The 14,097-nt window shown below is 40.2% G+C and overlaps 1 protein-coding gene across 1 annotated transcript; it reads right to left on the bottom strand.

Moving 5' to 3' along the window:
- Positions 1–11,198: 11,198 nt before the first annotated feature.
- On the bottom strand, positions 11,199–13,798 carry LOC149153878 (beta-fructofuranosidase, cell wall isozyme-like). The gene is made up of 7 exons (XM_089443956.1): positions 13,570–13,798; positions 13,426–13,434; positions 12,340–13,205; positions 12,089–12,256; positions 11,708–11,946; positions 11,490–11,580; positions 11,199–11,390 (listed from the first exon to the last, which is right to left on the bottom strand). The coding sequence occupies exons 1-7, from the start codon at positions 13,796–13,798 to the stop codon at positions 11,199–11,201; spliced, it is 1,794 nt and encodes a 597-aa protein (XP_089300082.1).
- Positions 13,799–14,097: the final 299 nt, after the last annotated feature.

Genomic DNA, 14,097 nt, shown 5'->3' with positions numbered 1-14,097 from the left:
AGATAGGACATTTAGGAGTCAGTTCAGTAGATTAAGGATCTGAACCAGAATTAGTTCAACAGAACCTTTCTGGTATAAATGTAAGCCTACGGGCAGAGTGTAAAGGGAGGAGGCCACTGATATTGAAGATCAGGCCTGAGAGACAGAGAGTCTCGATATGTAATCAATTGTTTGTATTTATATAATAGAGAGGTTTGTCCTGAAACTATATAAAGGAGTGTGTTTCAAGTATTGATTGATGTTTTATGAGTGAATCGGAATTCTATATGATATATGTGTGCAGGTAGACTTCTGTAGAATACACAGAGGAGAAGAATGATTCAGAGGAACCATAATAGATCATCTAATCCAATTGAAGGATCAGAGTGAAGCTCTGGAGAGGTAGCGAAGTGAGAATTCGCGGAGTTAAGCTCAGAGGAAGTTGAGCAACGGAAGAGCGAAAAGAATGAAACCATTGAAGAAACCCGAAACCACAGAGTAGACACTAAAGAAATGAAGTAAAGTCAAAGAAAAAGGGTTGAATGAAGAAGCAAGTCATCGGTGGATGGAAACCGTTGGATCTTGGAGATCAATAGTCATCAGGTGTTAAAAAGCGCGGGCTTTAGTCAAGAAGGAAGGCGGATTTAAAATTATAAGCGGTTTATCTGGCGGAGGAAGAATGGTAAGTGGTATTGAAGGGTGAGCACCCGATTCCACTCATCAAGCGACATGTAGCAGCGAGGAGGAGAGATGAAACTGCTTTTGAATCAGTTAATCCTCATGCTTGTTGTCTACCCAAAGTCGTTGTGGACCATCGGATCCATTAATTGCAGATCAATGGTGAAAGACTATCGAGCAAGTTGTGTTTGTTCAAAGAAGACATCAGTCGTTGATCTGATGGTGGAAGATCAACGGCGGAGATCAATTCGCATCGCAAATGTTATATGGAGGTGGATCGGAAAACAAATGCTACAAGCGATATGGCGAACCTGATAAGGTTATTGAGCGCTTATATGAATTGAAGTCTGTTATGTTAATCGCATATTGGAGGAGATGGAGTCGTGTGTTAATGTGACTGTGGAGATGGAAAATCGCGATAGCGATAAAGGTAATCCGCATTAAATGTGCAAAGACCGTGTTTTAAGCGGAAAAGGTATGATTATGCATGCTTTATGGGTATTTCCATTATAAATGGTTTATAATAATAAAAGCATCGATATGGAGGATTATGTAGTAAGTCCAAGATTACGAAAGATTAAGGTGGGGGTTTGATTATACGCGGGAATAAGAATTAATGAAGGTTTATAAGGGTTGAATGAGTCCCGATATTAAAGTGAATGAAGTTTATAAGGGTTAATTAGTCCCGATAGAAAGGAAAGGATGGATTAAAGGTCAGACTTGGTTAGTCTATAAATTATTCTGCAAAGATTAAGAAAGGGGCCTTAACCATATGCTGAGTGAAGATTTGACTCCTTAGAGTGTTAAAATTCTTGGGACAAATGTGTTTATGCATTTTACATGCATACTGTGGGTGTAAGCGGGGGTAACCATGCGTCAAATTTCCATGATTTTTAAGCCCTTTTGATATTATAGAAAATCCATAAAAATACTTATGATACATTCCTGCCATCACAACTTAAGGAGCATTCTTTCACTCCAATCTCTAAAGAATAAACGATCATAAGTTTTGAGGATAAAATTAGCAAGCTAAAAAAGTAATTATTATAATACTTTTTACACCATCCCTAGCTCTTAAGGAGTTGACATGCCATCTCATTTACTAAGTAATCTACTAAAAATCACAATTGAACAGAGGATAGGAGGCCTCATCTCGAGTCAACCTACCATGATCATAAGATCTAGTGGAGTGACATTACCACTTCTAGTTACCAAGCTAGGGTAATGGCCTTTGGCCTTCTGGTCAAAGGACAAGAGGTCTTATAACGAGTCGGCTTGTTCACCTCATTAGCTCTAGTGAAAGGCATTATTATGAATTGGTTATCGTGCCAGAATAATGGCCTTCTGTATATATATATATATATATATATATATATAATTGAAACTTCCTTAGTAAATGGGACAATGACATCTCAAAGGGTTATAAAGACAACCTTGTCGAGGCTATGGACGCCTGCTGCCAACGGAGACCATGTCTGTGGTATTGAAGTAAAATAAAAAAATTACAATATAGGTTGGCTATTTTGTTCCTTCAAAATTAATAAGAAAATATAGTTAAATTTATTATGGATATCTATAAAATCCTCCTAGAAAGTGGTGATGTTTGGTTGTCCATGAGTTTTTCATTATAATTCTAAATACTAGGAATAATTTTTTTTATTTCGGAAATCCAACATTATAAATTAATCTCCTTTATTCTCTCTAATGATGTACTTGATGCAACTATTGTTTCCATCCATCTATTCTTTGTAGAAATCTCCACACGTCTTTATTTTGTCTGCACCCTCCGTGGATCATAATAATTTGAGTTATCATTACATCGCAAGAGTCATAAAAATCTCAATGATCTCCTCACATGTCATAGATACACTCCACTTTCTATTCTTTCCTTTTGATGGTTACTCTGTTGAACTACATTAATACAAGCTTATCCTCCAATCGTGAAAAACCTATCATCCATTAAAACCTGATTAACGATCGCAGACGTCCTTTATCTTTATTGGGGGGGCAAGTTGGCACTGACAAATGACTTATTATTTGAATTTTTAAATACCTTTGCATGCCACGATCATTGAGCCTCTATACTCTATGCGGAATTACTACTATTATATATTTTGAACTTTGTTGTTTCCAACTACAAAATTATGTCATGTTGAACCATAACAATGGGTGTCCATTCGATCCGATATGAACCTATTCAATTACAGGGTTCAGAACATGTGTGCAACATCTTGATTCAAGCTAGATGGATGGAGTATTTTGAGTGTTTATAGGGTTTCGATAATGAGATAACATTAGAATTCATGAAGAATTTGGACAATAACACAACAATAGTGAGAAATATACAGATACAAGTGAAGGTGCAATAGTGAAAGTAACAAGTCTTCCGACAGAAGGAGAAAAGTGGTACGAGATACACATTTCTCTCAAGAACGCGAGCCCCCTATTTCTAAATACTGGTGAAGAATTGATCAAAAAAGGGAAGGGGTATAACCCCAATTCATTGTCAGAACCGTGGAAAGATGTAACAGGGATCGTCCAAAGATCCTTCAATACTATTTTTCTACTTTGTAGTTGTTGTTACCTAAGAAACAACTTGATTGTATACTAAAAAGTAATTAATGTTTTATAAAATGTACTAATAATTGTATATTAATATCATTTATAATCAAAATTAAAAAATATTCATATTGTTAGCCATTAATATTAATAATTTTTTATTGAAAAAAAAACTTAGTTATTATATTTCAAAGTTCCGTCTCTATTTTGGTGCTGCTGCTTAAACTCTTGGTGCTGGAACCACTGCTCTTGCCTTTGCTATTGGTTTAGGTTATACTAATGAAACCCGGTCAACTGTTTAGGAACACTTGCAGCTGGAACTTTACTTCTAAGGACTTCATGGGATGCCGAAACTAAGCTTATAGGAACATAAGGTAATGCACACTATAAAGTAGGAACGCGTACGAATGCTGGAACAACGGGCAATTACGTAATTACATATATATATAGGGACAAAGACAGATGTCGGAACGTTGCTTCTATAAAAACACGCATAGATGCACTAACTTGAACAATAGCTGATATCATAACTACATTGATAGGAACATCATTGGATGTCAAAACAGGAATGCTAGCTGCTTAAACTCGATCTGGTGGATCTGCATCTGACACTGCTTAAACTACTGCTGAAACGACAGAATCTACTGAGTCAACTGGTTCAAGGTCAAATGGATTTGTATATGGGACTGTAAATGGATCCCCCGTTCGTTGCCAAGAACGGATCAACAAGATCAATAGCTTAAGCTGCCTCTGTTGCTCGTGGTGGATCGACTACTACTATGATAGAGACTGGAAAAACAACTGAGCCGACGGATTTGGGACTGAGCCAGATGATGCTAGCGCTGGGGGCAGGCGGGCTTTGACAGGCTTTATCACGCTACGCCGGCTTCTTCGACTGGAACTTGAACGGGCTGTGATGCTGCTGACTCTTATGCTGCTATAGACTCAAAGCCCTCTTCATTTATATCCCGGAAATAGAAAGCTATACGGCCGCGAACTACTAATACACGGGGGAGTACAGGTTTTGTTCGCCTCACCCTGGCAAATCTATTGATTGGATCTAATGGATGGCAGTGAAGCTCCTGGCTCGTATGCTACCTTTGCTTCTGTTACCTCTGCATCTGTATTTGGATATGCCACTATAGGATATGAAACGGGAAAACAGGCGGGCTATGGCTCTCCAACCAATAGGCTCTGCTCCTCTCGCCCCTGGTACTGCATAAGCCTCCGCTACTAATGAAACTCCTGCCTTTTCCGGTCAATCTCGATCTATCATTGCTGCTCGATCTAAAACTAGCATGGATGCTGGCTCTCTAACAAGCTCTTGCCCTGGAAGGGATGAGCCAGCCCCAGTTCCCAAGAAAGCACCACTAACAGCTGCATATATAGTTCCAGAAGCGGATGTAGATTGAGCAGATCCATATGTACTAGTTAGAATTCCATTTCGAAAACCAGCAGTATCTTTTAGGCGTAGATGAGGCTGTTTCATCAGTCCTATCCTAAGTGGGCTATTGTTTAGTCTCTCTCTACCAGGTCCAGATTGGGGGGTTGGACTGCCTCGCTCTCCCTCGGGTGTAACCATTTGATCCGTTAGCTGGCTGGCTAGGGTTAGGTATGTATGGTGGCCTACCATGCGCCCTTGTCCGAATGAATTGAAGTCAACTGATTGTCAAAGCTAGTTCCCAGTGGTAATGAATTGATTCAACCAAATCCTACTCTAATAATGTATATATGAAAAACCACTTTATATTGTTGTTAGATATAATCTATGGTATTGATATTTATATTTTTATTAAAGTAGTTTTCAAATATATTAATAATTTTAATTTTAATAAAATTAATAAATATATTTTTTCCATTATATATAATATTATAAAAGAAGATTAAGGGTTTTAGGGAAAAAATTGTCATATAGTTTAAATGTGGAGAATGATGTCATTACTGCAAAATATAAGAGTGGCATGATTACACTATATCATTATTTCAGAGTCGCATTAAAATTGTGATTCATAAGCCATTATTTCAACATGGAAACACCAAATATAGATAGAGAAGCATCGATATCCCCATTCAAATATAAATAGAGGAACAAAATGATATTTTGCATGCAAATGTAGAGTTATTTTGTCTTGGAGTGAAAATAAAGGGTTTGAATGGGCCAAGTCAACGAATTTTTATATATGAATAATGTGTATATGCTTTGAAAAATATGCATTATGCTTGACAACAAAACTCACAATCTTGATGGTCATGAAATCCTCCTCAAACACAAATGATACTCACTAGGAATTCATAGTGTCCATAGTGGCATCTGAAAGTTATTTTTGGAATGTCCTGATCCCCAACTCTAATTTGGTGATAACCTCAGTGAAGGTAAATATTTGAGAATTACTTGGCCCCTTTCAGTTCATCCATTAGCTCATAGATCTCGGGGATAGGATAACGATTCTTTATGGTCTTCTTGTTTAGAGACCGATAATCTATGCACATTCTTAATGATCCATCTTTATTCTTGACCAATACTACTGATGAAGCAAAAGGGCTCGAGCTTGGTCAAATGTGTCCTAATGCCAACAACTCCTATATTTCTTTCTTTATCTCATCCTTATATAATTTAGAGTGTCGGTAAGGGTAGTGATGACATCTTGGACCCCTTCCTCTAGTTCAATGATGTGCTCGAATCCCCTGTCTGGTGGTCATCCTGGGGGTATATCTCCGAAAACCTCCTGGTGTTTTTGCAACAATGCCATGATGTTAGGGGGATACTCATGTTGTTTTGTTGATTTCTTCTCCATGATTCTACACTCCACCGCCCATATAATATCCCCATGCCGAAGATCTACCTCCATCCTATTGGATGTCACAATCTTGGGTGGATATGTATTCATTCCTGTCAACATTACCTTCTTATCATCTGGCCTTGTGAATGAAAATTCCTAGACTTGATAGTTTACTGTGTGGGTCCCGATTGAATATAGCCATTGAACCCCTAATACTACATGAGAGTATGGGCAATCCACTACAAAAAAGTTATCGGTAACTGTGTAGTTCCCCATTGATAGATTCATATTACGGTCTATTTTAGTGCATGGCACGCGGTTATGATCCTTCTTTCCAGGGATCAGAATTGTAAATCCCCCAAACTCTTATGTCGACAGTCCCCTTCTAGCTACAAATTCTGCATCAATGAAGTTGTTGGAGGCCCCTCCATCAATCAACATAGTTACTTTATGTCCCTGTATAGTGCCCCTGATCCGAAGAGTGTGATATCGTGGCACCCCTGTGAGAGAGGAAATAATCCCTTCCTGGGTCTCGTCCTGTATTGCCCCCATGCCCTATGATTCTCCTTGACTCGGTTCTGGTTGCTTATCTTCATTTTCGCTTTCAGAAAATACTTCAATATAGTGGGCCTTCCCTTTTGTACACCGATGCCCTGGTGCCCAAGGTTCCTGACAAGAGAAACATAGCCATCTCCTTCTGAGGTCTTTCCTGGTTTCATCATCCAACTGGCTCTTCCCAGATGGCTCCCTATGTTGCTCCTTGATTTCTTTCCCCTTTTGAGGGACAGTTGGTTTAGGTAGGAACCTGGCCTTGGGTACTCCATCATGCATGTCTCTTGCTTCGCTGATTACATCCTGCAAGGTCGCGGGTTGGTAGGATTTGACCCAACAACGGAAAGGTTCTGACAACCCTTCTATAAATAACATAACGATCCGAGCCATTGAGACGTCGGTGACCATTACTGTTAGTATCTGGAATTCTGTGATATATGATTCCAAGCTTCCTGTCTGTTGGAGCTGGGTAAGCTCCCGAAAGTACAATTTAAGGTCCTTCCTATCAAATCTTTCTATCAATCTTTGTGTGAATTCTGTATAAGAGATGATGCATGTATGCCCTAGAGTGACCATGGCGTTTTTCCACTATTCGTGTGCTTCACCATCAAGATGAAGTGTGGCGTATTTAATGGCATCCTTCTCACGCATGGGATTGAGTTGGAAATATGTATCTAGCTTCTGCACCCACGACCGCGCTAAACATTTTGTTGATCCCTCAAAATAAGGAAGAGTTACCTTTCCCACTGCCTTTTGCAGATCGTTGTTTGACGAAGGGCCCCCATATGTGGCTGTCTACCTATGATGTTTACTCCTCATGTAGTAATATTCATTGACAGTTAAGGTAGCTTTAACATTGGGAGGCAGCGTAACATACTCCTTCATCTAAGTTGTAATTGTTTTTGCAATTGGTGAAAGAGAGTCTTGCTCTCTGGAGAAATCATCCAAGAATAACGGTATGGTTGGTCGGTTGAAAGCGCTGCTCCAAGCGTTGGCATGCTCTTCAGACGGACCGCTGCCCCGTATGTTGACCAGTTCATGTGACGGACCATCCCCTCCGGAATGAGAACCGCCTTCCCTATTATTGCTTTGCACATTAGTTTGCCCCATCTGTACTTTAAGAAGTTCCATAATGGTATCTTGAGTGGCTACAATCTTTTGTAATGCATCTACAAGTTTAAAACTTTCCTAATCACCCATTGGTTTTTCTTCTTCTAACTCTCCTTGGTCTTCGTTTTTGCCTTGACTTCTAGCCTTTTTTCCCTTCCCATTGATAGTAATCCCTTTTTTGTTTCACCCTTCTTGGCATCCCACAGCGGGGCAAGATAGTGGCTCTCATAACACTGTACAGCGGGCCAAGATAGTGGCTCTCATACCACTGTAATTAAACCTTTAGCTAACATTTAGAGAATTGAAAATTCTAGTAAACAATGTACCCAACACTTATACGCACAAATTGAGTCAAAGGGAATCCATTTCATTATTGAAAATAACTCCAGCCATATTTTGGGTGCATTACAAATTAAACTGGAGCAACTATAGATATAAGCTGCCTGGATAACACAGAATAGATGATTCACTGGGCCATTTTTACCACGGGTGACGCAGTGGGGAATTTCTTTATTGGCGTGTTGCTTCCCCAAGACTAAATCGGTTGCTCCCCCATCAAGGTTCGTGGCCCCCTCTTTCCCTTGTGTGCCACGCTCCCATCCGGATCTGCGCTTTCTTGAAACACGTTATTTGGCACCCTCGTCCAGTTCAACTCCAATATTCGACTCCGGCTCCAACAGACCCCACGATTTCCAACTGCGGACTTTCAGCGGAGCATCATGTTCTCTAGTTGCGGACATAGGCAGCTCGTCTCCCTTCGTGATGCCGATTTCCTTTCTGCGCCACATGAACAGAAGAGGTCGTTCACTAGCCGTGGAGATGGATCGCTAATTTAATCAGCTGGCTAAGGCTCGTCCCTCTTGGTTCGATCAGAATGCTGGGTTATTCTCCCTTCTGACGTCTGGCAGAAACTGAATCTATCTGTTGCTGCGCTTCCCTTTGATGATAGATAATCCTGCAGAGGCAATTTAAACTGACACTCGTGACCGGGTAAACAGATGATGCCCAAAAACCCTCTCTAGATTAAAATAAAATAAAATAAAATACGTCAGACCAGCTAGGGTGACCGGAGGGACCACCGAAGTTGCGTGGCCTCCTAGGGTGAGAGATCAAATCCCACCGAAGAGAAGCTGAGGATCTCACCTGAAAATCCTTACTTGCAAACTCCTGTGAGCTCTCAAACTATTGATGAAGAGAAAACCCCAAAAATTCCATCGCTTGCTTTCGATCTTCATCCTCCTTTTATAGCTGAGATGATTAGAAGAAACTATGGGCAATACTTGAGTCAAATACAAAAACTATGGGCAATTGCTGCTTATTTGTTTCTTACTATTATTATTATGAATATTATTGGGTTCCAATCTGTCAATGGTTGGGGATGTCACATCAAAATAATTAATATTATTTGGGTCCAATTTGTCAATGGTTGGGGATGTCACATTCACAATTTTGATGGTCATGAAATCCTCCTCATACACAAAAGACACTCATAGTATATAGTGCCTAAATCGACCTTTTAAGGCTCAAGCACAATGAAACATGCTTGGAACTAAGATACATGAACTCTTTAGGATTATCCAACTCAAAGGCCATCAACAAAATCTCAAATCACCACATCAGAAAATGAACATTGTTAAGCGGTATTACACACCATGGATTATAAAAATGGTCGAGGGACACTAAAATTGAGGACCCCATGCCTTGAAAGGTTCTATTGAAGTTTGAGGGTCATAAATGAGGCTTCAAACCACAAAACATGAACATTTTGGGGGATCTTACACCTCTCACTACGAGTAATATTATCATTAGGAGGTATTGCACACCATATAGATGCTTGATTGGGTTGATGACAAAATATAAGATGATCACAATCACTATGTCATTATTGTAAAATATAAGACTATGTCATTATTGTAAAATATAAGACTAGCATGAGACCACTATATCATTATGGCAAAATTACATTAAAATTGTGATTCATAAGTCATAATTTCAACATTGAAACATCAAATCTAAATAGAGAAACACCCACATCCACATCCACATCAAAATCTAAATAGAGTAACAAAACAATATTTTTCATGCAAATATAGAATTGTTTTTTCTTTGAGTGAAAAGAAAAGGGTTTGAATCTAAACACAATGCATTTTTTTATATACAAATAATGCATATACGTTGTAACAAATATGTAATATGCTTGACAACAAAACTCACAACCTTGATGGTCATGAACTCCTCCTCATATAGAAATGCCACTCATAGTATATAGTCCCTAAATATACCCTTTGATGCTCAAGCACAATGAAGCATGCTTGGAACTAGGACACATGGACTCTCTGAAATTCTCCAACTCAAAGGCCATCAACATGATCTCAAATCACAAAATGGGAAAATGAACATTGTTAAGTGGAATTCTTCAACTTGAAAATGATGAGTGAGGCCTCAAAACCATGGAAAATTTTAGGGGCTGATATTCGCAAGTGGGCTAATTTTCCATGGTTTAAAAAAAAAAGATCCTTCGGTTGTAGGTCCATAAATGAGGCATCAAACTACAACAGGTAGCTATTGTAGGGAATCTTTAGCCCCCCATTATGAATAGCATGCCACTAGGAGGTAGTGTGCACCACATACATTTATCAAGGCCATGACAATGGTAGAGGGATGAAATCAATGGCCTTAGGCCTTGATTGAGGCTTCATGGCGTTGACATCCAGGGAAACGGCGTAAAACCACCACACATGGCCAACGTATGGCGTCTTTGGGCTTCCATCAGAAGTAATTAAGAACGAGTGGGAGGTATTTCAGAGCATAGATAGGTAAGAAGACCTTCATAATAGTGGACCGGAGATGAAATAAATGGACATAAGACCTAAAAGATACCTCTCAATATTAATGGCCATGGAAGAGTTATGAAACCACCACACATGAGAATGTTGAGAAGGAGAAATAGGGATGAAACATTTCTGAGAGGATGAAATCAAGGGCATAACGATTACACTAATGCTTTTTAGACTTGGAAACCATAAATAAGTTCTCAAACTAACACATTTAACCCTTATATATTACCTAATTTATATAAGACTAAATGTGGATAAATGTGGAAAAATATATCATGATTGCACAATGAAACAACCACTATATCATTATTATCGCTAGATCATCATTGTGACCCATAAACCATAAATCGTAATTATAATCCACATGAAAACACCAAATCCAAATCATAATTATAATCCACATAAAAACACCAAATCCACATCATAAATCATATTATAATCCACATGAAAACACCATAAATCATAATTATAATCCACATGAACACACCATATCGACCTGGAAACATCCACATCACGATTCAGTATGCCATGCCATGCAGACGATGATATCATTGACTGCCCTAAAACATTATTTATTTTCCTATTCTGATCATGTAACATAGGTCGGTAATATAAGAAAACTGTGATCACACAATCACAAGCCAAGGCCAGGCGGTTGCACTAAGGTGAATTTGGCCCAACTCTTGACAGCGAAACAACCACATCACTTGGATTGGTATACTTGGGTGGCAGTTTTCATATGCCAGGCGGAGAGTCGACGGAGGAGGAGGGGCGATTTGTTATAATTAAAGACGAAGAGATGAGCTTTCTCATTAACCGCCATCATCGGATAACTCCTCGACGTAATGCATGTTCTCCCTCCCTCTGCAAAACTCTCCACGATTGAGTGATCAACCTGCGCACACATGAATAGTAATCAACCTTCAATCCCTCCACTCCAATTCCATTAATGTTAACCTCAGCTTTGATTGAAAATTGGCTACACAGTTCTTACCAATACTCTAAGCGATAGCGACCGTTGGTGGGGCGTCACGCTCACAAATCCTCCATAGCTCGTCTTATCCACATCCAGTTGCAGCGTGGACCTGACCTCAGCACATTATATTTTCATTCAAATTACAATTACAATTAAGTGAAATTTGTTATTAAATATACGCCTGATCAGTTAATATATGATCAATAATTTTGATATTAAATATAGGCCCGCTGCACCTGCTCTGATCCACGCACAAGACCACCTTTCTGTGGACATCGCCATGAAGTCTGCCCTTGAAAATCTTGAAGAAGACAGCGCTCCTCTCTTTGAGATCATCAGATGCCAACACCATCAACCCGAATCCCCTCGTATTGTTGTTTCCCCCGCGACTGCACAAGCTTTGAGCTGCCATTCCCTCCAACTCCTCCACTGTTTCATAGTCGCCTTCCAACTCAAACTCTACCTCCACGTCCACCTGCAATGCAATGCAATCACGTATGCATATAGTGTGCTTATATTCATCGCATTCTTCAATGCAATCCGAGACACACACATATATCCATTCTTATAATCTTAACAATATCTAATTAGATATTAATTTTCGTAATGTCTATTACCTGCGCCGCTCCTGAGTTGAATCCCTCCACCTTCATTACCGATTCTCTTTCCAAAACAACGTGGTCCTTCCTTATATTATGCTCGCGCAAAGATTCAAGCTCTGACACTGGCCACTGAACGAGGCTTCTCCTGGTAAGAGGATCAAGCCGCACAACCCTAGGAATCGCCTGCACATCAAACAGCACCTAGTATTATGATGCACCAAGCAGAAACAGAGCAGATCAGGTAAGAATTAGGATAATATAGATACCTGAAGGGAAGCCCATCCTTTGTTGAGATCATCCGCCAAGCTGTCGGATTCGTTGATCCAACCCCACAGAATCCTACGGGACTTGTTATCGTCGAAAAAGGTCTTGGACGCATAAAATTTACCGTAGTCATACCTAAGACCATTGGGGCCCTCGACAGATCCATTGTCGGGGAGATATCTGTCCAACTGAGGCAAGTAATGGCCCACTGTATAGTAGTCCACTTTGGTATTGTCTAAACTGTTCTTGAGAACGTGCTTCACAGAGGGACCCGTGCTTGAGGTGTCAAGGCCATGGCTGCCATAGAGGGACACCGGATAGAAATCCGGGCACTCCCACATTCCAGTATGCCTGGCCGAGTGCAGCGGATGTTTGGCTTTCACCCATTTAACGAAATCTTTGCTTCTGTACAGCAATGCCGTTCCCACTTTATTCTTATCCCTTTTGCCGCCCACCAGGACTCGCCATCTTTGGTCTGATCCCAACCATGCCGTCGTTGGATCTCTAAAGGAACTGGCGTTGATGCCAATAGGCAGCATGATGGGATTCTGCGGGATCTTCTTCCACTCCCGCAGCAAAGGATCCGATGGGTTCTTGGGAACAGCCATGGCTTGAACTTGTTCCGAGGCATTGTTGCATCCTGTGTATAAGATTACGGGAGGGCCCCCTTTGTGTAGGAAAGTGGCAGATCCAGACCAGGCTCCATTGGCATCATACCATTCATCAGGGTATATAGTTGCACCAGCCAAGTGTACCCAATTTACCAGATCTCTTGAAACTGCATGCCCCCACATGATGAGTCCCCACACAACCGACTTGGGATTATATTGGTAGAACAGATGATAGTAGCCCTTGTAGAACAATGGCGCTGCGATTCAAAATCATTACAGTGCAAGTTATTTAATTATCTGTCACATAAAATCCTCTTCCTGGCATCTACAGCAGATCATGCATATTAAGCCTGCTCTAATCCACACTTCTTCCCAAGGCAAAGGACACACATTTTCATTACATCCTAGGTAAAATAGTAGCTTGTTCAGGGAAAACGCAGCTTTCACGTCATTTTGAAATTCATTTCTTATACTCACCATTTGGATCTTCAGAGTAATTTGCCGCAACGCCCATCACGCACGCACAATCAGACACATTAGTGACAGGAAATCCCAAGTTCATGATTAAAATTTCTGCAGATGGAAAAAATAAAAACATACAAAACAAATAAAATTATATACCATTCATCCAATGTTTAACGGGCTGAAAATGATACGCTGTTCTATAAGTTTCTCTGGGCGCCAAGGAACTGGATTTTGATGCTTTGTGAGCCGCCAGGGAACTGGATTTTGATACTCTGAGAGTCGACAAAGTAGCTTCATCCCACTCATGATGAGAAGCTTGCAAAACACGAATGAGTAAAACCAAAAGGAATGGGCAAAGTAGTGAATAACCGTTCCCCATTGCCATGAACCGATTACTGGGTCAAGCAAAAATCTTACAATAATGGACGGTGGTAATGGATGGTGGTAAGTGAGCGCAGGCTAAGATTAATATGTATAAATCTTATAGTAATGGATGGTAAGTGGGCGCAGGCTAGGATATATATATATAGCTGGGTTGATTGCCAAATCGTGGGTGAGAGTAACGTAAGGAGCATATACGCGACTGACGCGGAAAAAAGGAAGCGTCTAACGAGGCGGAGGAGGAATGGGCAACGAGGTGGAGGAGGAATGAGGAATGGGCAGGATGGGTAAGAGTGATCGCAA

The sequence above is a fragment of the Pinus tabuliformis genome, chromosome 9 (genome assembly GCF_031772625.1).
Source record: "Pinus tabuliformis cultivar Carrire ecotype Pingquan chromosome 9, CPIR1, whole genome shotgun sequence".
Taxonomy (NCBI): domain Eukaryota; kingdom Viridiplantae; phylum Streptophyta; class Pinopsida; order Pinales; family Pinaceae; genus Pinus; species Pinus tabuliformis.
Note: the sequence above shows the minus strand (reverse complement) of the source record. Positions and strands in the feature narration are given on the sequence as shown.